A 24114-nucleotide genomic window follows, 5' to 3' on the forward strand; every position below is an offset into this window, starting at 1 on the left:
AAGCGGTATTTGAGCAGTGAGTGGCCTATGGATAGAGGTAAGTATTGTGTCTAACTTTGACTCGAGAGATTAGGAATCATTGACTTAATTGCTATGTGAAAATCCATATGAGTGGCATATAGGTGAGGTGACGCGTACCTATGCGCCGCCAATTTATTTGGTTTGCCTGTTTTCTTCTCGTTCTTATTATATTATCTTCCCTACCTTAACTGCTGCATGTTTTACTGGTATTTCCATGCTTAATTGCTACTTATCAGACATTGTTTTTCATTGTTGAAGGTATACGTTACCCCATAGTTTCATTGTCTCATATTATTGGCTTAAGCTGGTTATCGATGTTTTATGACATATTTTGGATTGGTTTCGCTGAGTAGTATTATTTGTGTGAAGTTTCATAATGTACAAGCTTTCCGTTTGCTTTGGTTTGAGGTTTAACTATTGTGAAGAGTTTTGAGTTATATTGTGAAATTTCTGTAATTATTAAGTAATTGATGCTGATATGGTAGGATCGGGTTGCGCGCCGCAACAGGAGGAATAATGGTGATATATTGAGGAGGAATAAAGGTTAAATGCTATTATACGATGGGATCAGGTTGCACGCCACAACAAGAGGAATAAGGGTGGATTGATCTGGAGTAATAAGGGTGAATATTCATATTGATATTGATATATGGTGGGATCGGGATGAGCGCCTCATCAGTTTATATGTTTATGTGTCTTTCTTCTACTGTGTAAGTTATTCGGTAGCTTTGCATTTCACTTAAGGATTGGTTATAGCTTGATACTAATAAGACACTTGAGTTCTGTATTCATTCCTTGCAAGTCACTGCTTTATTTTGTCTTGTCCTTATTTCTACTTTTATTTTACACTGTATGCAGGTTATATTGTAATTGCCCCGCCGTAGCCTTGTCACTACCTCGTAGAGGTTAGGCTTGGCACTTACCAGTACATGGAGTCAGTTGTACTGATACTGCACTCTGCACTTCCTGTGCAGATTTTGGAGCAGGTAGTGGCTGATCGAGAGGTCGAGTGCAGATATTTTTAGCTAGGAGACTCAAGGTAGTCTTGCTGGCGTTTGCAAGCCCTGGCGTCCGCAAGCCCTGGCGTCCCCTTCTATGCTCCTACATTTACTGTTTTTACTTCCCTTCATAAGCAGTTGTATCTTCTTTCGAACAAATGTTTGTAGCAAATCTTAGTGTGTTCGTGGATTGTGACACCGGATTCTGGGTAGTAATAGCAATAGTATTAGTAATAGTATATAAACAAATAGGCTATTTACTTACTTCCGCATTTATTTCTACTTGTTTTAGCTTGTTTACTTTTAATCACCGGAACGTAAAGAAATTGGTTAATAATAGCCTAACGCTGGCTTGCCTAGCAAATTTGATGTCAGGCGCCATCACTGTCTCGATGGTGGGAATTCCGGATCGTGACAACAAGGCTAGATTGGTTGTCAAATATTTTAATTCGAAAAGGGGGGTTGATTTTGATAAAATCTTTTCTTCAGTTGCGAAGATGTTATCCATTCAAGTTGTTCTTGGTTTGGCTGCAAGTCCAGATTTAGAGCTTGAGCAAATGAATGTTAAAACTGATTTTCTCCATCATGAATTCGATGAAGAAATTTATATGGAGCAGCCATAAGGTTTTGAAGTCAAGGGAAAAGAGAATTTCGTTTGCAAGTTGAAGAAGAACTTGTATGGTTTGAAACAAGCTCCTAGGCAGTAGTACAAGAAGTTTGGTTCTTTTATGAGTCAGCAAAGCTTCAAGAAGACTTCTTCAAACCATTATGTTTTTGTGCAAAAATTCTTTGATGATGACTTTATTATCTTATTATTTTATGTTGATGACATGCTTGTTGTTGGTCATAATGCTTGCAGGATTCAGAAGTTGAAGCAAAGAGTTGAATAAGTCTTTTGCTATGAAAGACTTAGGACCAGCAAGACAGATTCTTCGCATGCAAATAGTCCGTGACAGAGAGGCCAAGAAGTTGTGGAAGAAAAATAAATTCAGAAAGTACTTCACAAATTCAACATGGATAAAGCTAAGATTGTAAGTACATCTTTAGCTATGCACTTCAAATTTAGCACGAAGCATTGTCCTTCTAGTGATGATGAGAAGGAAGATATAAAGAAAGTTCCTTATGCTTCGGCTGTTGGCAGTTTGATGTATGTAATGATTTGTAGGTCTAAACATATTGATATGAGATATCATTGGATTAGAGATGTGTTGATTCTAAGTTGCTTGAACTCGAGAAGATTCACACCGATAATAATGGTACGGATATGTTGACTAATGCTCTGCGAACAAGGAAGTTTGAAGTTTGTTGCATGAACCTCGGGATGGCAGTCTCCTCTACATAATCGGGAGGGAAATTGTTGGATTTTTTGGCTTTTTCCATTCCTATGTGGGTAAATAAAATAGCTTTTGGACTAAGCCCACTTTGCCTTATAGCCCACTAATGTCAAGACATATAAATATGACCTATTTTAGATTAGAAACATAACAAGAGAAAAAACATAAGGGTGCAGCAGTTTTGAAGCCTGGTGAGAGAGAAAAGTGTGTTCTTTTGCTTTAGAAAATTCTGCTCAGACAGTCCGCTTCAATAACTCGTTAACCGTTGGATCGTGCTCAAATTTGAACTAGCAGTTCTTAATATATGGTTCTTAGGGTTCCACAGTGGAAATTGGATTTGGAAGCCTATAACTTTGATTTTGGAGACGTGAACAGTAGCTCATTTTTTGGGTGATTTCTCTCTTCTTTTTTTTTTTTTGTACTCGCATCAATCGCTATTAATTGTTAGAGAAACAGTGAAACACCACCACAATTTGGTTGGCAAATTAAATACCTCATGCTAAGTCAAATTTTAGTAGTAGTAGAGATTAAAATTACATTAATCAGATGACAAAAGTAACCAACAAAGTTAAACTTTGTCCATTCTAAATTAATACATCCCATGCATAACGAAATCAAAGCGCACGACATAAAGGTCAGAAAAACAGTACAGCGGAAAGCAGACTACATAAGTGCTCGATATCAAACAAGATAACGTGTAGTTTCCCCCCCCCCCCCCCCCAACCCAACCCCAAAAAGAGAACCAAAGCATTGTCGCCTTTGTTGAAGAGTGAGTGAATCAATGAAGTAGCAGATAGCAGAAACGAGGGGTAATCCATACGATCAATGAAGCTGTATGAAACCCAAGGAGAATGTAGTTCACTCATGAAAACCTGTACCAATAACTATGTTACGTACTCTATTACGTAAAGTTCCTCCATCTCAAATTAGACAAGGTAATGTACTTTTTGTCTGTTCCAAAATAAATGACATATTTTTAAATTTGAAAATAATTTAATTTTAAACTCTTTATTTTATGCATTTTATCCTTAATAAGAAGCTTTTATAATCACAAAAATGTCATGGCCCCACAAAAATTTTACCCATTAAGCTTTTAAGACCACAAGTTTCAAATATTTTTTTTTCTTAAACTCCGTTCCGGATCAAAGTACCTCATCTAAATTGAAACGGAAAGAGTAAGTTGTAACAAAGAATTATAAGTTGATGAACTGACCTACACGTCATCAAGGAAGCTGTATGCAGTTGCAATCAGAGATCAGGAGGATATATAGATAGCTTGAATCCGCTGCTTTTAATATAATTACCTTCCAAATTAGCTTGCTTGAGTTTCTTGGTTTGGATATCACGTGCACATTTTGCTGCTAATTTGGTGGTGACGTTCAGTTCCATCACTTGGAGGCTGCGTACATCCGCCAGGCCAAGGGGAATTTCCGCAAGTTTTTCACACGATACAAGAACCAGACGCTTCAGTCTAGGAAAGTTATCAGCTGAAGCATGCCAGGCTGCTAGATCTGTTCTCTGAATCCACAGGACCTGAAGGGAACCAAAACCACCAACTTTTGGCTCCCAGTACTCTCCCTTAAATGCATTTTCTTTCAGTTTTAGAACTTCAAGGTACTGCAATTGTCCAAGTATAGACATATCATGATCCCAGTCCAACCAAGTATTTATTAACGTAAGCTTCTGCAACTTCCTTGGAAATATGTATGCTGGAGGAAGGCGTAGTGGTGTCCGGCCTATTTGACCAACATCATTAATTAACTTTAAACTTTCAAGGCACTCTAGCTTCTTGACATTGTTGAATAGTGCAGACTCGTTTGACTCAAGAAGCATACCTATGTTGCCACGAATGCCCAACTTCTTCATATTTGGAGCCCTCACAAACACATCTTCCGTGCAACTTTCAGGTGCAATTGTCGAAAGAGTTTGTAAAGCTTGGTTTACCAGGGCAGCTTTACTACTTTTTGGGGCACGTAATATAGCAGAAGCATTAGTGTGAAGATGCCTCAGTCGTGGCATGTTCAATATGTCTGCTTCAATGTCAAGAGTCCTCTGTTGTGTGTCAACAATAAGAGTTTGCATGTTCCAAAGCCCTCCCATTTGTCTAGGAATGATCTTGAGGGAGTCGCTTGAGAATGCTATATATCTCAAATGATATAGCTGGAAAAACTCCTTGGTAAAGCGATTAAATGTGAGGGATTCTGCATCCAACACCCTTAGTAGAGGAAAAGCTTTCGGGATATTTGGAATATCTCTAGCAGGCATCTCCAATTTTTTTGATGGAAAGCTCAAGAATGACCTGACATGTTCACCAAAAGGTTTCGTAGAGATGAATTGTAAAACAGAGGAATGAATGCATAAGCGACGGTACGTTGCTAGCTCTTGTTGTCCAAGAGCAGATTGCCTAATATCAAGACTTACTTCTTGGAAAAGGTTTTCCTCCATAGTCGCCTCATGCCTGCAAAATTCGTGCAACATATCATGAACACGACATGTTTTAATTTGGCCATCAGAAGTTCTCTGCATTACCATCACCAAGTTTCTGTTGACAAGATCATTCAAGTAATCCTCTGCCTTACATTCAAGAGTTAAGCGTCCATTGTACTGAATGAAACCTTCCGCGATCCATAAACGGATCAGCTTCCAAGCAGGGATCTCAAAACCTTTAGGAAATGCACCGCAATACAAGAAGCACGCCTTCAAGTCATAAGGCAAGCGATCATAACTCATTTGCACCAGCTTTTTACAATTCTCCGGGTCTTTATTTATGAGGTGCTCACCAACACTTTGATCTACTTGCTCCCATTCTCTTGTTGTCTTACCCTTACCGATTAACGCCCCTGCAATCACCACAATTGCAAGGGGTAATCCCTCACATTTTTTGGCTATATTTAGTCCGTACTGTTCCAACTCAGAAGGGCATTTATCCTTGTGGAATACCTTCTTTTCCAGCAACTCCCAACCTTCACTATCAGTTAAAAATTTCAACTTATGAGGATCATCATTGCAATGCTTAGCTACAATGTTATCTCGAGTGGTCAACAACACTCTATTACACTTGTTGTTGTTCGGGAAAGCAATTTTGAGACGATCCCAAGCTTCTCCAGACCATACATCATCCAAAACAATTAGATATTTTCCTCCCCTCCCCAAAAAATCACGTATTACTTGAGCCAAATCATCCTCAGACATATGAGAATATTGTGTAGTATTTCGCTTGAATTTACTAATAATGTTGAGAAATAAGTCCCTTCTCTTGTATGACTGTGAAACATAAACCCAAATGCGAGTGAAGAACTCAAACTCAACTGTAGCATCCTTGAATATCTTATTTGCCAGTGTCGTCTTTCCAAGACCTGGCATACCAACGACTGGAATAACCTTTAAATTGTCTGATCCTTCAAGAAGACGATCAATTACCTTCTTGGCCTCCTCGTCAAAGCCAACAACGTCATCTTCCTCAACCACAGGAGGCTTTTAAGAGAACATTGAATTGTCATAATATTAGATTTAAGAAGCCAAATAACACTGACAACAAATAAAAGTTAATGTGCTTCAATTACTAACTAAGAAAGACATGCTTCTGTCTTTAGAAACTTGAAAATAAATTGGTAAAGGTAATGGATTCTTAAATGAGATCGAACAGTCTGATAATTGTGACAATCCTAAATGAATAGTTAATTCAGACAATGTTTATGTAACTAGCTTCAAAGAATTTGTTAAAGTCATGTGATTGACATGTTTAAAAGATTGCCAATATGCAGGTTTTATAGGCCCTCTTCCTATACCATCGATTGAGTTCCTACTCGCTTTTTTGCTCTCCTATGCGAATACTTTTTCAAAATATTATGAATTTTAAAAGTTTCACTAACTATTTTTTTCTGGTAACGATCCGGCCGGTCGTTTAGATTATTCTAGCCTTGTTCCCCTATTTATTGCTTCCTCTATGTTCAATTGTGGTTATGCGACTTGCCGGGGTGGTTAGTTTGGTTTCGGGTGAGTTTCAGAGTGAGTTAGGACACTAAGTCCCAAGGTTGAAAGCTTAAGCTGGAAGAGTTGACCTTAGTTTGACTTTTGTGTAGACGACTCTAGAATCGAGTTTTGATGGTTCTGATAGCTTCATATGGTAATTTTGGACTTAGGCCTATGTCCGATGTTGATTTGGAGGTTCGAAGGTTGATTTGGTGCTTTTTGGTAAAAGTTGAAAAATTGAAGGTATGAAATGTTGACTTTATTCCTATCGGGCTCGGATTATGATTTCACGAGTTGGTATAAGTCTATTGTATCATTTGGGACTTGCATGCAAAATTTGAGCTCATTTGGAGTTGGTTTGATATGATTCGGTGTTGTTTTAGAAGTTGAATGTTCATAGGTTCTATAGACTTGAATTGGGGTGCGATTCGTAGATTTGATGTTGTTTGATGTGATTTAAGACATCAAGTAGGTTCATGTTGTGTTTTGGAACTTGATGATATGTTCGGACGGGTCCCAAGGGCCCCGGGTGTGATTCGGATTGAATCCTATTTCATTTTGGACTTGGAGGATTTTGATGCCTGCTGAAGTCTGGTGCATTCCCACCTGCGCAATTTGGGTCGTACGTGCGGCGCTGCAGAAGCGGTTGAATGGCCGCAGGTGCGCAAACGCAGAAGGGAGCAATGCTCCACAAATGCAGAAAGATAGATTTTGACGGGGGACCGCAAGTGCGGTATTTATGCACAGAAGTGGACACGCAGATGCACCTTTGGTCCGCAGAAGCAGAAGTGCAGATGCGCCGTGTGGTCCGCAAAAGCGGAAATTACTGAGTCTTAGTGAAGCCGCATCTGCGATGGTTTTCCGCATATGTGGAGTCACAGAAGCTACAATTTGTCCGCAGGTGTGGAAAGCCTGCGCAGAAAATTGATGAAATCGAGGGTTTATTTCATTTTTCATATTTTAAGTTAGAGAGCTCGTTTTTAGGCGATTTTGGAGAAAATTTTCAAGGATTGGATTGAGGTAAGCATTTTTTACTCGATTTTTTTCATTAATCATGATTTCATCATTATTTTTATTATTTAATTAGTGATTTGAGTTGGAGAGATTGGGAATTTTTGTGAAAACTTTCCTAAACCATGAATTGTGGATTTGAAAGTCGATTTGAGGTCGGAATTGGATAATTTTAGTATGGTTGGACTTATATCGGAATGGATGTTCAGATTTTTAAGTTTGGTTGAGTTCCGAGGTGCTAGCTCAGGTTTGACTTTTTTATTTTCTTTAATGATTGAAACTTTATTACCGGAATTGCTTCCTATGGCTTGTATTTATGGTATTAAGTTATTTTGACTAGATTCAAGCCGTCCGGAGTTAAATTTTCGCGGAAAAGGCTTCTTAGTGGATTGATTTAGCTTGCTTGAGGTAAGTATCTTGTCTAACTTTGTATGGAGAAAATAGCCCTTAGGACTTGGGTTGATTTGTGTTATTTGTATTATATGAAAGTCGCGTACATGAGGTGACGAGTGTGTACACGTGCTTATGTGTGGTATTTTTACCGCATTAGACTCTTTGGCTTTTTCATGCATTTAATTAGAAATTGTAATATCATGTTATATCTTCCGTTGTTAAATTTCTCTCGCATTATTTACTTGATGTTGTTATCACATGCTCTATCTCTTATTGTCAAACATGCTTTTATATGCTTTAATTGATGTTGTTATCTCTCTTATCATCATGTGCCTTTTTAATTGTGGAGTTATTCTCATTTGAAGTTATCATTCCATGATGTCTCTTCGTGTTGAATTATTCTCATGTATTTAGACGTAGTTTCTATTTCATACTATCTTTTTCGTTGTTAAGCTTATATTATACAATTGAGTTGGAAGTTGTCTTTCTTGGGAATGCTTTCATTTTGAGTTATTGAAGTTGAAGTTATGAAAGCTATTATCACATTGAGGTTGAAGTTATTGATTATTGAGATATCTTTCCTTGTTGAGTAATTCTCATTCATTATGTTATTATTGAGATTCTTGTTCACATTGTAGTTGAGTCGTGGGCTATATGTTGTGGTAACTTTGGTATTATTGATTTTGGCAAGTTGTGGCATATGGGCACTTGTAGTGCGAGTTGTTATTGTGTTGTGTTATTGATGTGTCTGTGGCGGTATAAGGATAGGGGTTAATGTGTATACGACAGCATTAGGTGGGATTTATGTACGTATTGCTAGTAAGAGAATTACTTGAAGCCACGCGGCGACATATGGGGGCTAAAGTGCATGTAGCTATTTCAAAAAAATATTTTCAAAAATATCTAAGTGTAAGGGTCACGCGGCGGCATAAGGAAAGCTTGTGATTTTAAATTGTGAATTGTGGATATGAGGCATGGTACCTCGATTGTGATTCTTGTTATACTTTCTATGTTAAAGAGGTTTGTTGGTTTAACAGTTTTATTATCTCTCCATTTGCCTTACTAGTATTTGTCTGTATTGATTTCTTGTTGTTCTTATCATGTGTTCACTCCTTGTTGCCTTTATTGCTTTAAGTTCCATTGTTAGTTTACATTATTGAACTGCTTTATTATTATTCATTTCCTCGTCTTCCATTATTTAACTATACTATACTCTATCTAGTTTTCTAGTCCTAGTAGAGTCTTGACCTGGCCTCATCACTACTCTACTGAGGTTATACTTGATACTTAGTGGGTACCGTTGTGGTGTACTCATGCTACGCTTCTACATATTTTTGTGCAGATCCAGGTACATATGCTCGTGTCGGATGCCAGTAATCATTCAATTATCTTGTCGGATGTCAAGGTGTAGCTCGACATCTGTAGGTCTTGGAGTTACCTTGTTCTATTTCATTACTATTGTTTATCCTTTCATCAAACAATGTTGTATTAGAGATTTTAGTACATTTCTGTAGAGCTTATAACTCAATTCCGCTGGTTTTGGAGATATTGTTACTGAGGTTTCCGCTTTGGAAATATTTTGAGCTTTATCGGTTTATTTTATTATCTTAGTTCATTATTTCTGTTAAGCTATTCATGAACGTTACACTTACCTAGTCTTAGATATTAGGTGCCATCATGACTACCTTAGGTGGTATTTTGGGGTCGTGGCATGTTGGTATCAAAGCTCTAACGTTCATAAGTGCTACGAGTCATAAGCAAGTTTGGTAATGTCTTGCGGATCGGTGCATAAACGTCTATACTTATCTTCGAGAGGCTACGAGAATGTTAGAAAAATTCCACTTTGTTGATTCCTTATCATGCAATTTGTTGATTTAGAAATCTGAGTTTTTGTCTTTCTACTCTCTCATAGATGGTGAGGACACGCACTGCTGAATCCGATGATCAGATACCCATGTCCCCTACTAGAGCCGCGCGAGGCCAGGGCTAAGGCAGAGGTCGAGGAAAGGCATGTGTTGTAGTTAGATCACCTGCCCGAGCAGCGACTGAGGAGCAACCAGTAGCTCCGGTTTGGGGACAGGCGCCTATTGTCACCCCTACACTTCAGGAGACCTTAGGATAGTTTTTGAGCATGTCTGGCACTCTTGTTCAGGCGGGATTGATTCTCCTTGCACTAGCTACATCTCAAGCTGGGGGAGGAGCTCAGAATCACATCGCCCGTACTCCAAGGCAACGGGTTCATTTTGATCTGGTCCCGGGATTTATGCCAGTGCAACTTGTTATTCAGTTTTAGCCCGAGGTTAGGGCGGAGGAATCTAAGGAGGAGGAGCTGAGTCTTGAGAGGTTCAAGTATCACTCTCCTACTTATAGTGGCACAACTACCGAGGATGTGCAGGGCTTTCTAGAGAAGTGCCACCGCATTCTTTGCACCATGGGTATTGTGAAGACGAGCGGATTTGCCTTTACTACATTTCAGCTATCAGGAGCAGCCTACAGGTGGTGGCAGGCTTACGAGGAGGGTAGGACAGGTGATGCAGCCTTCTCACTTGAGCTCAGTTATAAGAGATATTCTTGAGAGAGTTTGTTCCCCAGGCCCTTCGCATGGCGCATAGAGTTTGAGCAGATGTGTCAACGGACTATGATAGTATCAGAGTATGCTATTAAATTCAGTTGTCCCGACATGCACCTACCTTGGTTTCTACAATGAGAGAGCGAGTCTGCAGATTCATGGAGGGGCTCAACTATGGTATTAGATTTAGCATGGCTCGAGAGTTTGAGGCCAAGGCCTCGAGGTATTAGAGAATTTAGTGGTGGCCACGCTATAGCTACAGCCCGACATGGTAAGGCATATGTGAGTCGGCCAGTTCATTCAGCACTTCTAGTTACTAGAGTGCTCCGGCTACTTCTAGGTCTTAGGTTGCTCACTATGCACAACCACTTTCTAGTGCACCTCCTACTTGTGGTGCCTTCAGTGGACAGTCTAGCCGACCACGATAGAGTCTATTTCAATAGCCATGCCCACTGAGAGCTTGTTTCGCGTGTGGTGACACTAGGCATATGGCGAGGGACTGCCCCAGACTCAGGAGGGGTACACCTCCATAGATTACCCAGGCTCAATAGATTCCACATGGTCCACAGGGTTCACAGACTATGGTTGCTGCTCCAGCTGCCGCCCCACCTGCACCGCCTGCAAGGGATGGAGGTCAGGCAAGTAAGGGCCCTAGAAGAGAGGCCAGACCCTTTTTATGCTTTTCCGGATAGGACATAGGTTGTTACTTCAGATGCTGTCATCACAGGTATTGTTTCGGTCTGTCACAGGAATGCCTCATCTTTATTTGATCCGGGCTCCACTTACTCATATGTGTCATCTTACTTTGCTCTGTATTTGGATATATCACGTGACTCTTTGAGTGCTCCTGTATATGTGTCCGCGTCTGTGGGAGATTCCGTTACTGTAGACCGTGTTTATCACTATTGGTGGTTATGAGACCAGAGTTGATCTATTGCTACTCAGTACAGTAGATTTTGATGTGCTCTTGGGCATGTACTGATTGTCGCCCTATCATGCTATTTTAGACTGTCACTCCAAGACCTTGACATTGGCTATGCCAAGGTTTGTTGTGGTTGGAGTGGAGGGGTACATTGAATTATACTCCTAGTAGGGTGGTATCCTTTCTAGATGCACATCGAATGGTTGAGCAGGGGTCTGATGCATACCTAGCCTTTATGAGAGATGTTAGTGTTGATACTCATATCGTTGAGTCAGTTCTGGTAGTGAGGGATTTTCTAGATGTTTTTCCAGCAGACCTATCGAGCATGTCGCTCGATACACATGTCGATTTTTTTATTGACTTAGTGTCGAGCACTCAGCCCATTTTATTCCACCATATTATATGGCACCTATAGAGTTGAAGGAATTGAAGGAGCAGCTTCAGGAATTACTTGATAAGGGTTTCATCTGGCCGAGTGTCTCGCCTTGGGATGCTTTAGCTTTGTTCGTGAAGAAAAAAGATAGTTCTATGCATATGTGTATTGATTATAGGTAGTTGAACAAAGTTATAGTCAAGAACAAGTACCTATTACCATGCATTGATGACTTATTTGACTAGCTTCAAGATCCTAGAGTGTTCTTAAACATTGATTAGAGGTCAGGGCATCATCAGCTGAAGATTCGAGACTTCGATATCCCAAATACTACTTTCAGGACTCGATATGATTACTATGAGTTCCTAGTGATATCATTTTGGTTGGCCAATGCCTCAGTATCATTTATGCACTTGATGAACACTGTATTCCAGCCATATCTCGACTCTTTCATCATTGTATTCATTGACGACATCTTGGTGTATTCCCACAGCTAAGAGGATCAAGAGCAACTTTTGAGGATCGTGCTCCTGACATTGAGGGAGAAGTAGTTATATGCAAAATTCTCAAAGTGTGAATTTTAGATTGATTCGGTGGTGTTTTTGGGTCATGTGGTGCCGAGTGAGAGGATTAAGTAGATCTGAAGAAGATTGAAGCAGTTTAGAGTTGGCTTATACCGTCTTCAACTAGTGAGATCCGGAGTTTTCCTGGTTTGGCTAGCTATTATCTCTGTTTTGTAAAGGGTTTCTCGTCTATTGCTGCACCTTTTACCAGATTGACTCAGAAGGGCGATCCATTCAGGTGGTCCGACGATTATGGGGAAAGCTTTCAGAAGCTCAAGACTGCCTTGACCACAGCTCCAGTTCTGATTTTGCCTTCAGCATCGGGTTCATATACGGTTTATTGTGATGCTTCACAGATTGGTATTGGGTGTGTTTTGATGCAAGAGGGTAGGGAGATCCGTTGTTTTTTGGGTTTGGCGAGTTATTGTCGTCGGTTTGTAGAGGGGTTCTCATATATAGCAACCTCGTTGACCAGGTTGACCCAGAAGGGTGCCCCGTTCAGATGGTCAGACGAGTGTGAGGCGAGCTATCAGAAGCTCAAGACAGCTTTGACTACGGCACCGGTGTTGGTGTTGCCCACAGGTTCATGGCCCTATACAGTATATTGTGACGCATCCTGTATTGGACTTGGTGCGGTATTGATGCAGGGTAGAAAGGTTATTGCATATGCTTCACAGCAACTAAAAGTTCAGGATAAGAATTATCCAGTTCATGACTTGGAGCTGGCAGCCATTGTTCACACGCTGAAGATTTGGAGGCACTATCTATATTGGCGTGTCGTGTGAGGTTTTCACGGATCATAAGAGTTTGCAGTATTTGTTCAAGCATAAGGAGCTCAATTTGAGGCGGAGGAGGTGGTTGGAGCTATTGAAAGACTATGGACAAGGATTTGACCTACGAGGAGGAGTCGATAGCTATTCTAGATCGGCAGGTTCGTCAGTTGAGATCGAAGAGTTATCCTTCGATTCAAGTGCAGTAGAGAGGTCAGCTTGTTGAGGCAGCTACCTGGGAGTCCGAGTCCGATATGCGGAAAACATATCCCCACCTTTTCACCAGCTCAGGTACTCTTTTATATCCGTTCGAGGACGAACGATTATTTTAAATGGAGAATATGATGACCCAAAAGGCCATCTTATGTTTTAGAACTTGATTCCATGTTTCGACACCTTCAAAACCTCATTTTATCCCTCCTCGATTTGTATGTGCAGTTCGAGCATGTTTTCGAAAAGCTTTTATGTTGAAAGTTGATAAAAATAATAATGTTTACCTTTAAAAGTTGATTTAGTTGACTTCGGTCAACATTTTGAGTAAACGGACCCGGACTCGTATTTTGACAGTCTCGATGGGTCCGTATCAAAATATGGACCTGGGCTTATGTCTGGAATTAAATCCCGAGGTCCCTAGCTCGAGATATGAATTTTTGATGAAAATTGAAAGACTGAAAATTAAATTGTTTTAAGATTTTGGTTAATGTTTGATATTGTTAGTATCGGCCCATATTTTGGTTTCGAAGCCCGGTACAGGTCCAAAATAATATATATACCTTATCCGTGAAATTTGGTGAGAAAAGGAACTAATTTGACGCGATCCGGATGTCTGGTTGTGAAAATAGAAATTTCAAAGTGTTCTTAAGAATTTTATGTGATTTGGTGCTAAATTTGTAGTTATAGATGTTATTGTGGCGATTTGATCGCATGAGCAAGTCTGTATGATGTTTAAAGACTTGTGTGCATGTTTGGTTTGGAGCCCCGAGAGATTGGGTGAGTTTCGGATAAGCTACAGGGTGTTTTGGACTTGGAAATCTGGTGTGACAGTGTTGTATCTGGTGTCTGTTGCATTGTGCTTCGCGATCGCGAAGGGGAAACTTGGCGAGGGAGGATTTTACCCTACGCGAACGCGACACTAGGGTCGCGAACACGGAGCATTGTGGGGGATTGCTCTGCGCGAACGCGACCGGTCGACCACGTAGCTTTAGATAGGCTGGTCAGGTGACCTGGGAAGCTCTACGCGAACGCGAGCCTTGTCTCGCGAACGCAAAAGTGAGGCGCGGGATAAACCTTTGCGAACACGTAGTGCCTCCCACGATCGCGTAAGTCCTTAGGAGGTTGCTCTTCGCGCATGCGATGAACACTGTCGCACAGCACTTAAAACAGAAGCAAAAACGGGAATTGGTCATTATTTCAAAATTTTCAAAACTAGAAAACCTAGAGGCCATTTTCAAGAGACAATTTCTTCCCAAAGTGTTGGTAAATGATTCTAAACAACAGTTTTTCAATTACCCATTACATTTCATGAATTTTCAACCTAAAATCTAGGGATTTCATGGTGGAAATTGGGGGTTTGGGTAGAAATAGAGATTTTTGTATAATTGGAATTTAGATCTCGATTTGAGGTCGGATTTCGAAACTAATTACATATTTGGGCTCGGGGGTGAATGGGTGAATGGATTTTGGTCCGAACCTCGAATTTTGACCAAGCGGGCCTGGGGTCGGTTTTTGACTTTTTGGGGGAAAGTTTGAGAAACCTAAATTTATGTATTGAAATTGATTTCTTTAGCAATATCTGATGTTATTAAATTAATTATGGCTAGATACGAGTGGTTTGGAGGTGGAATCTAGAGGAAAAGCGGTATTTGAGCAGTGAGTGGCCTATGGATTGAGGTAAGTATTGTGTCTAACTTTAACTCGAGGGATTAGGAACCCTTGACTTAATTGCTATGTGAAAATCCATGCAAGTGGCATATAGGTGAGGTGACGAGTACCTATGCGCCGCCAATTTATCTGGTTTGCCTGTTTTCTTCTCGTTCTTATTATATTACCTTCCCTACCTTAACTGCTGCATGTTTTACTGGTATTTCCATGCTTAATTGCTACTTATCAGACATTGTTTTTCATTGTTGAAGGTATACGTTACCCCATGAAAATGTTGGTTTATGTTTAGTCAACAATGGCATGCTGAAAATGTTGGTTTATGTTTAGTCAACAATGGCATGCCAATTGGAAGAGTTGGTGGAAAGAGTTGGTGTGGATACTAGGAGGAAGCTTCCTCCTTTGATGTTACCCATGACATCAAGAGGAGGTCTTTACCTCTATAAATAGATGCACTCCTTCACTTGTAGAAATCATCCCAAAATAATACAATACATTGTAGTGAGTAGAGAGTTAAGAGAGAAATTCTCTTAAGTGTAATTGGAAACTCTCCCCTTCCTTTGTTAATATTAAAAAGGCAACTGTTCTCTGGTGGACGTAGGATTATTTTGATCCGAACCACGTTAAATCTTGTGTTCTTTCTTTTACGTTTCCGCTAACAATTGGTATCAGAGCGACATGATTCTTTAACGATCCAAGGAGAAAGAACAAGCAAATATGAGTTCCATGAAATTTGAAATTGATAGATTCAATGGACGCAACAACTTCAATATCTGGAAGATCCTGATGATGGCGCTACTGCGGAGAGAAGGTTCAATCCATGCTATTGACGGAAAGTATCCTACGGATATATCAGCTCCCGACAAGGAGAAGATTGAAGGGGATGCATTGAGTGCAATCCAACTATCCCTTGCACCTAACGTGCTTTGTGAAGTGAGTACGGGTACCGAAGAGACGGCCAAACAGTTGTGGGAAAAGCTAGAAGGGCTATACCAAGACCGATCAGTGACAACAAGAATGTTGTTACAACGGCGTCTTCACACATTTAAGATGGGGTCAGGTACTTCGTTACAAGATCATTTAGATGCGTTTAATAAACTTGTCATGGACTTACAGATTGCAGGAATTAAAAGGGAGGAGGAGACGCTTGCATGTGCTTTGCTATTTTCATTGACTTCAGGATATCGTGATATTGAGAATTCAATGATGTATAGCAAGGAGCCTATCAAGCTTGAGCAAGTGCGGCAGGCACTTAACTCTAGTGATGTGCGGAGGCACATTGAAGGAGATAGAGATGACCAGGCAAGTGGCCTCTTGCCAACAGGGAAAGAGCAAATCAAAGCACAGATCAAAGTCTCGTGTGAACAAGAAGAATACAGAGTGTTGGGGTTGTGGCAAGAAGGGGCACTTTGAACGAGATTGCCCAATGTCAAAGTCCAAGGAAAAGGCGAGTGCATCTACAGTTGAACAGGTACATAATTTTGATAATGATTATGTACTAACAACATCGTGTAATAATAATAGTAGTTATGAAAACAAATGGGTGTTAGACTCTGCTTGTACTCTGCATATGACATTCCGAAAAGACTGGTTTAGCAGCTACGAGAAAAGTGGAGGAACCATAGTAATGGGCAATAATGCAACTTGTGCAATAGTTGGCATTGGCTCAGTTCGGGTTCGCTGCCATGATGGAATCGTGAGGACTATTACACAAGTCCGTCATGTTCCTGATCTGAAGAAGAATTTGATCTCCTTGGGTACTCTGGATGAACAAGGCTACAGGTACATGAGCGAAGCAGGAACTATGAAGGTGACTAAAGGTTCTTTAGTCATGCTGAAAGGCAAGCTGGAGAACGGCCTTTACACATTGGCCGGAAGCACCATTGTTGGCTCTGCAAATGCATCTACAGTGCAGTTATCTAATGATGACAAGGCAAGACTATGGCACATGAGACTGGGTCATATGAGCGCACGTGGACTGGAGATGTTGAACAATCGTAAACTTTTGGAAGGTGAGAAGATCAGCACGCTTGACTTCTGTGAGCACTGCGTTCTAGGGAAGCAGAAGGTCAGCTTCAGCACTGGCAAACACAAGACAAGAGGAGTGCTAGACTACATCCATTCAGATTTATGGGGTCCTTCTAAACTTCCATCGAAGGGCGGAAAGAGGTATCTTCTCATTTTTATTGATGATTTCTCACGAAAGGTTTGGGTGTATTTTTTGAAGGCAAAAAGTGATGCTTTTGAAGCATTTAAAGAGTGGAAGATTTTGGTTGAAAATCAAATGGAGCGGAAAATCAAGTATCTTCGCACAGACAATGGCTTGGAGTTTTGCAATGAAGAGTTTAATGAATTCTGCAAAGTTCATGGGATCTCAAGACATAGGACTGTCAGGCATACCCCACAGCAGAGTGGAGTTGCCGAGAGAATGAACAGAACTCTTCTTGAAAAGGCTCATTGTATGCTCCTACAAGCCAAAATGTCCAAAATATTTTGGGCTGAAGCAGTTCACACTGCTGCTCATATTGTCAATCGATCTCCAGCATCGGCAATTGACTTTAAGACTCCGAATGAGGTATGGTCAGGTGAACCCTCTAACTATTCATACTTACGAGTATTTGGGTGTCCAGCTTATTATCACGTTAATGAAGGAAAGCTTGAACCAAGGGCTAAGAAGGTCATATTCGTAGGGTATGTGGATGGAGTAAAAGGGTACAAACTTTGGTGTTTGTCTTTACTCAAATTTATAGTTAGTAGAGATGTCACCTTCGATGAATCCTCTATACTTAATCCTCGTAAAGTTTCCGTGGAGTTTTCAGGAAACAAGAACAACGAGCAGGTGGAGCTTCCGGTGGAGCTTGCCAAGGAAAAGGATCAAGAGACTCAGGTTAAAGATGGGTCAGAAGATGTAGGCCTTGAAGAACTTGCTGTCAATGAACCATACACAATTGCGAAGGGGAGGGAGAAGAGGCAGACACGAGAACCGGAACGCCTTATAAATCAAGCAAACTTGATTGCATATGTGTTCGTAGCTGCACAAGAAGAGATTAAAGATCTGGAGCCCTCCTCGTATATTGAAGCAACTTCTTGCAAGGATGCCGCACAATGGCGGTTAGCCATGACTGAAGAGATGGAGTCTCTTCACAAGAATCAGACATGGGTCTTAGTGAAAAGACAAAAGGGGAAGAGGACAGTTGGATGCAAGTGGGTCTACCGAAAGAAAGAGGGAATTCCTGAAGTGGAAGATGCTAGGTTCAAGGCGAGATTGGTTGCAAAAGGTTTCAGCCAAAAGGAGGGAATTGACTACAATGAGATTTTCTCTCCGGTCGTGAAGCATAGCTCAATTCGCGTGCTACTAGCATTGGTTGCACAATTTGACTTGGAGCTTCAACAGCTTGATGTCAAAACTGCTTTCTTACACGGTGATCTGGAAGAGACAATCTATATGGATCAACCTGAAGGTTTCCTAGTTGAGGGAAAAGAAGATCACGTATGCCAACTAAAGAAGTCTTTGTATGGTTTGAAGCAATCCCCTAGACAGTGGTACAAGAGGTTTGATGCATTCATGACTACACATGAATTCTCAAGGAGTGCATTTGATAGCTGTGTGTATCACAAGAAGATGTCTGGTAACTCAATGATTTATTTACTGTTGTATGTTGATGATATGCTTATTGCTGCTAACAACATTATAGAGATAAATGCTTTGAAGAAACTGTTGAGTAAGGAATTTGACATGAAGGATTTAGAAGCTGCAAAGAAAATCCTTGGTATGGAGATTTCAAGAGAAGACGATGTTGTACATCTTTCTCAGAAGAGGTATATTGAAAGGGTTCTCGAGAGATTCAATATGCAAACGTGCAAGCCTGTAAGTACACCATTAGCTCCTCATTTTAAACTTTTAGAGTCACAAATGCCTCAGTCCGAGGATGAGGTGGAGCATATGTCAAAGATTCCTTGTGCCAGTGCAGTTGGTAGTATTATGTATGCTATGGTTTGCACACGTCCAGATATTGCTCAATCTGTAAGTGTGGTAAGTAGATACATGTCTAACCCAGGAAAGAGGCATTGGGAAGCTATCAAGTGGATATTGAGATATCTCAAAGGAGCTTCTGGTGTTGGTCTTACCTTTCGAAAAAGTGGTACAAGTATTTCAATTCTCGGTTATGTGGATTCTGACTATGCAGGAGATCTTGACAGAAGAAGGTCCACAACTGGATACATCTTTACCCTCGTTGGGAGTGCCGTCAGTTGGAAGTCGACTCTGGATTCAATTGTCGCTTTGTCTACGACAGAAGCAGAATACATGGCAGCAGCGGAGGCGGTAAAGGAAGCTATCTGGTTGAAAAGTTTAGTAGCGGAATTGAGTTTGGTTCAGCTGGAATCAACTCTTAGATGTGATAGTCAGAGTGCTATTCATCTAATGAAAAATCAAAGATTTCATGAGCGCACTAAACACATTGATGTCAGATTTCATTTTATTCGAGATGTTATTGATGAGGGAACTATCAAGGTCGTGAAGGTTATCACAGACGATAATGCTGCAGACATGTTGACCAAGATAGTCCCGCTCGCTAAGTTTGCACACTGCAAGGACTTGGCGCAGGTGTGCATCAATTGATGCAACTCCGAAGAGAACAGTTGCTAGGTGGAGGTGGTATGTTCAACAATGGTTTGATTCTTCTTATTTCTTACAACGGGGTTGCCCAGTAAGCTTAGAAGTTTTGGCCAGAGTTGTTCACACGCTCGAAACGCAAACCAAGGTGGAGATTGAAAATGTTGGTTTATGTTTAGTCAACAATGGCATGCTGAAAATGTTGGTTTATGTTTAGTCAACAATGGCATGCCAATTGGAAGAGTTGGTGGAAAGAGTTGGTGTGGATGCTAGGAGGAAGCTTCCTCCTTTGATGTTACTCATGACATCAAGAGGAGGTAGTTTGATGTCACCAATGACATCAAGAGGAGGTCTTTACCTCTATAAATAGATGCACTCCTTCACTTGTAGAAATCATCCCAAAATAATACAATACATTGTAGTGAGTAGAGAGTTAAGAGAGAAATTCTCTTAAGTGTAATTGGAAACTCTCCCCTTCCTTTGTTAATATTAAAAAGGCAACTGTTCTCTGGTGGACGTAGGATTATTTTGATCCGAACCACGTTAAATCTTGTGTTCTTTCTTTTACGTTTCCGCTAACAATTGGTATCAGAGCGACAGGATTCTTTAACGATCCAAGGAGAAAGAACAAGCAAATATGAGTTCCATGAAGTTTGAAATTGATAGATTCAATGGACGCAACAACTTCAATATCTGGAACATCCAGATGATGGCGTTACTGCGGAGGGAAGGTTCAATCCATGCTATTGACGGAAAGTATCCTACGGATATATCAGCTCCCGACAAAGAGAAGATTGAAGGGGATGCATTGAGTGCAATCCAACTATCCCTTGCACCTAACGTGCTTTGTGAAGTGAGTACGGGTACCGAAGAGACGGCCAAACAGTTGTGGGAAAAGCTAGAAGGGCTATACCAAGACCGATCAGTGACAACAAGAATGTTGTTACAACGGCATCTTCACACATTTAAGATGGCGTCAGGTACTTCGTTACAAGATCATTTAGATGCGGTTAATAAACTTGTCATGGACTTACAGATTGCAGGAATTAAAAGGGAGGAGGAGACGCTTGCATGTGCTTTGCTATTTTCATTGACTTCAGGATATCGTGATATTGAGAATTCAATGATGTATGGCAAGAAGCCTATCAAGCTTGAGCAAGTGCGGCAGGCACTTAACTCTAGTGATGTGCGGAGGCACATTGAAGGAGATAGAGATGACCAGGCAAGTGGCCTCTTTGTAAGAGGCCGGACTAGCCAACAGGGAAAGAGCAAATCAAAGCACAGATCAAAGTCTCGTGTGAACAAGAAGAATACAGAGTGTTGGGGTTGTGGCAAGAAGGGGCACTTTGAACGAGATTGCCCAATGTCAAAGTCCAAGGAAAAGGCGAGTGCATCTACAGTTGAACAGGTACATAATTTTGATAATGATTATGTACTAACAACATCGTGTAATAATAATAGTAGTTATGAAAACAAATGGGTGTTAGACTCTGCTTGTACTCTGCATATGACATTCCGAAAAGACTGGTTTAGCAGCTACGAGAAAAGTGGAGGAACCATAGTAATGGGCAATAATGCAACTTGTGCAATAGTTGGCATTGGCTCAGTTCGGGTTCGCTGCCATGATGGAATCGTGAGGACTATTACACAAGTCCGTCATGTTCCTGATCTGAAGAAGAATTTGATCTCCTTGGGTACTCTGGATGAACAAGGCTACAGGTACATGAGCGAAGCAGGAACTATGAAGGTGACTAAAGGTTCTTTAGTCATGCTGAAAGGCAAGCTGGAGAACGGCCTTTACACATTGGCCGGAAGCACCATTGTTGGCTCTGCAAATGCATCTACAGTGCAGTTATCTAATGATGACAAGGCAAGACTATGGCACATGAGACTGGGTCATATGAGCGCACGTGGACTGGAGATGTTGAGCAATCGTAAACTTTTGGAAGGTGAGAAGATCAACACGCTTGACTTCTGTGAGCACTGCGTTCTAGGGAAGCAGAAGAAGGTCAGCTTCAGCACTGGCAAACACAAGACAAGAGGAGTGCTAGACTACATCCATTCAGATTTATGGGGTCCTTCTAAACTTCCATCGAAGGGCGGAAAGAGGTATCTTCTCATTTTTATTGATGATTTCTCACGAAAGGTTTGGGTGTATTTTTTGAAGGCAAAAAGTGATGCTTTTGAAGCATTTAAAGAGTGGAAGATTTTGGTTGAAAATCAAATGGAGCGGAAAATCAAGTATCTTCGCACAGACAATGGCTTGGAGTTTTGCAATGAAGAGTTTAATGAATTCTGCAAGGTTCATGGGATCTCAAGACATAGGACTGTCAGGCATACCCCACAGCAAAATGGAGTTGCCGAGAGAATGAACATAACTCTTCTTGAAAAGGCTCGTTGTATGCTCCTACAAGCCAAAATGTCCAAAATATTTTGGGCTGAAGCAGTTCACACTGCTGCTCATATTGTCAATCGATCTCCAGCATCGGCAATTGACTTTAAGACTCCGAATGAGGTATGGTCAGGTGAACCCTCTAACTATTCATACTTACGAGTATTTGGGTGTCCAGCTTATTATCACGTTAATGAAGGAAAGCTTGAACCAAGGGCTAAGAAGGCCATATTCGTAGGGTATGTGGATGGAGTAAAAGGGTACAAACTTTGGTGTTTGTCTTTACTCAAATTTATAGTTAGTAGAGATGTCACCTTCGATGAATCCTCTATACTTAATCCTCGTAAAGTTTCCGTGGAGTTTTCAGGAAACAAGAACGAGCAGGTGGAGCTTCCGGTGGAGCTTGCCAAGGAAAAGGATCAAGAGGCTCAGGTTAAAGATGAGTCAGAAGATGTAGGCCTTGAAGAACTTGCTGTCAATGAACCATACACAATTGCGAAGGGGAGGGAGAAGAGGCAGACACGAGAACCGGAACGCCTTATAAATCAAGCAAACTTGATTGCATATGCGTTCGTAGCTGCACAAGAAGAGATTAAAGATCTGGAGCCCTCCTCGTATATTGAAGCAACTTCTTGCAAGGATGCCGCACAATGGCGGTTAGCCATGACTGAAGAGATGGAGTCTCTTCACAAGAATCAGACATGGGTCTTAGTGAAAAGACAAAAGGGGGAGAGGACAGTTGGATGCAAGTGGGTCTACCGAAAGAAAGAGGGAATTCCTGAAGTGGAAGATGCTAGGTTCAAGGCGAGATTGGTTGCAAAAGGTTTCAGCCAAAATGAGGGAATTGACTACAATGAGATTTTCTCTCCGGTCGTGAAGCATAGCTCAATTCGCGTGCTACTAGCATTGGTTGCACAATTTGACTTGGAGCTTCAACAGCTTGATGTCAAAACTGATTTCTTACACGGTGATCTAGAAGAGACAATCTATATGGATCAACCTGAAGGTTTCCTAGTTGAGGGAAAAGAAGATCATGTATGCCAACTAAAGAAGTCTTTGTATGGTTTGAAGCAATCCCCTAGACAGTGGTACAAGAGGTTTGATGCATTCATGACTACACATGAATTCTCAAGGAGTGCATTTGATAGCTGTGTGTATCACAAGAAGATGTCTGGTAACTCAATGATCTATTTACTGTTGTATGTTGATGATATGCTTATTGCTGCTAACAACATTACAGAGATAAATGTTTTGAAGAAACTGTTGAGTAAGGAATTTGACATGAAGGATTTAGGAGCTGCAAAGAAAATCCTTGGTATGGAGATTTCAAGAGAAGACGATGTTGTACATCTTTCTCAGAAGAGGTATATTAAAAGGGTTCTCGAGAGATTCAATATGCAAACGTGCAAGCCTGTAAGTACACCATTAGCTCCTCATTTTAAACTTTCAGAGTCACAAATGCCTCCGAGGATGAGGTGGAGCATATGTCAAAGATTCCTTATGGCAGTGTTGTTGGTAGTATTATGTATGCTATGGTATGCACACGTCCAGATATTGCTCAATCTGTAAGTGTGGTAAGTAGATACATGTCCAACTCAGGAAAGAGGCATTGGGAAGCTGTCAAGTGGATATTAAGATATCTCAAAGGAGCTTCTGGTGTTGGTCTTACCTTTCGAAAAAGTGGTACAGGTATTTCAATTCTCGGTTATGTGGATTCTGACTATGCAGGAGATCTTGACAGAAGAAGGTCCACAACTGGATACATCTTTACCCTCGTTGGCAGTGCCGTCAGTTGGAAGTCGACTCTGCAGTCAATTGTCGCTTTGTCTACGACAGAAGCAGAATACATGGCAGCAGCGGAGGCGGTAAAGGAAGTTATCTGGTTGAAAAGTTTAGTAGCGGAATTGAGTTTGGTTCAGCTGGAATCAACTCTTAGATGTGATAGTCAGAGTGCTATTCATCTAATGAAAAATCAAAGATTTCATGAGCGCACTAAACACATTGATGTCAGATTTCATTTTATTCGAGATGTTATTGATGAGGGAACTATCAAGGTCGTGAAGGTTATCACAGACGATAATGCTGCAGACATGTTGACCAAGATAGTCTCGCTCGCTAAGTTTGCACACTGCAAGGACTTGGCGGGGGTGTGCATCAACTGATGCAACTCCGAAGAGAACAGTTGCTAGGTGGAGGTGGTATGTTCAACAATGGTTTGATTCTTCTTGTTTCTTACAACGGGGTTGCCCAGTAAGCTTAGAAGTTTTGGCCAGAGTTGTTCACACGCTCGAAACGCAAACCAA

General features: G+C 41.0%; 1 protein-coding gene across 1 annotated transcript in view; it reads right to left on the reverse strand.

The window, feature by feature from the left end:
• Positions 1-2862: 2862 nt before the first annotated feature.
• LOC107820725 (putative late blight resistance protein homolog R1A-3) overlaps positions 2863-24114 on the reverse strand; it is a 31204-nt gene continuing 9952 nt past the window's right edge. The window contains exons 2-3 of the mRNA XM_075236768.1: positions 3567-5827; positions 2863-3225 (exon numbers count right to left, since the gene is read on the reverse strand). Coding sequence (XP_075092869.1) covers positions 3602-5827 — 2226 coding nt within the window. The 3' untranslated portion in view covers positions 2863-3225; positions 3567-3601. The remainder of the gene's footprint in view (positions 3226-3566; positions 5828-24114) is intronic.

Source organism: Nicotiana tabacum, chromosome 18 (assembly GCF_000715075.1).
Source record: "Nicotiana tabacum cultivar K326 chromosome 18, ASM71507v2, whole genome shotgun sequence".
NCBI lineage: Eukaryota > Viridiplantae > Streptophyta > Magnoliopsida > Solanales > Solanaceae > Nicotiana > Nicotiana tabacum.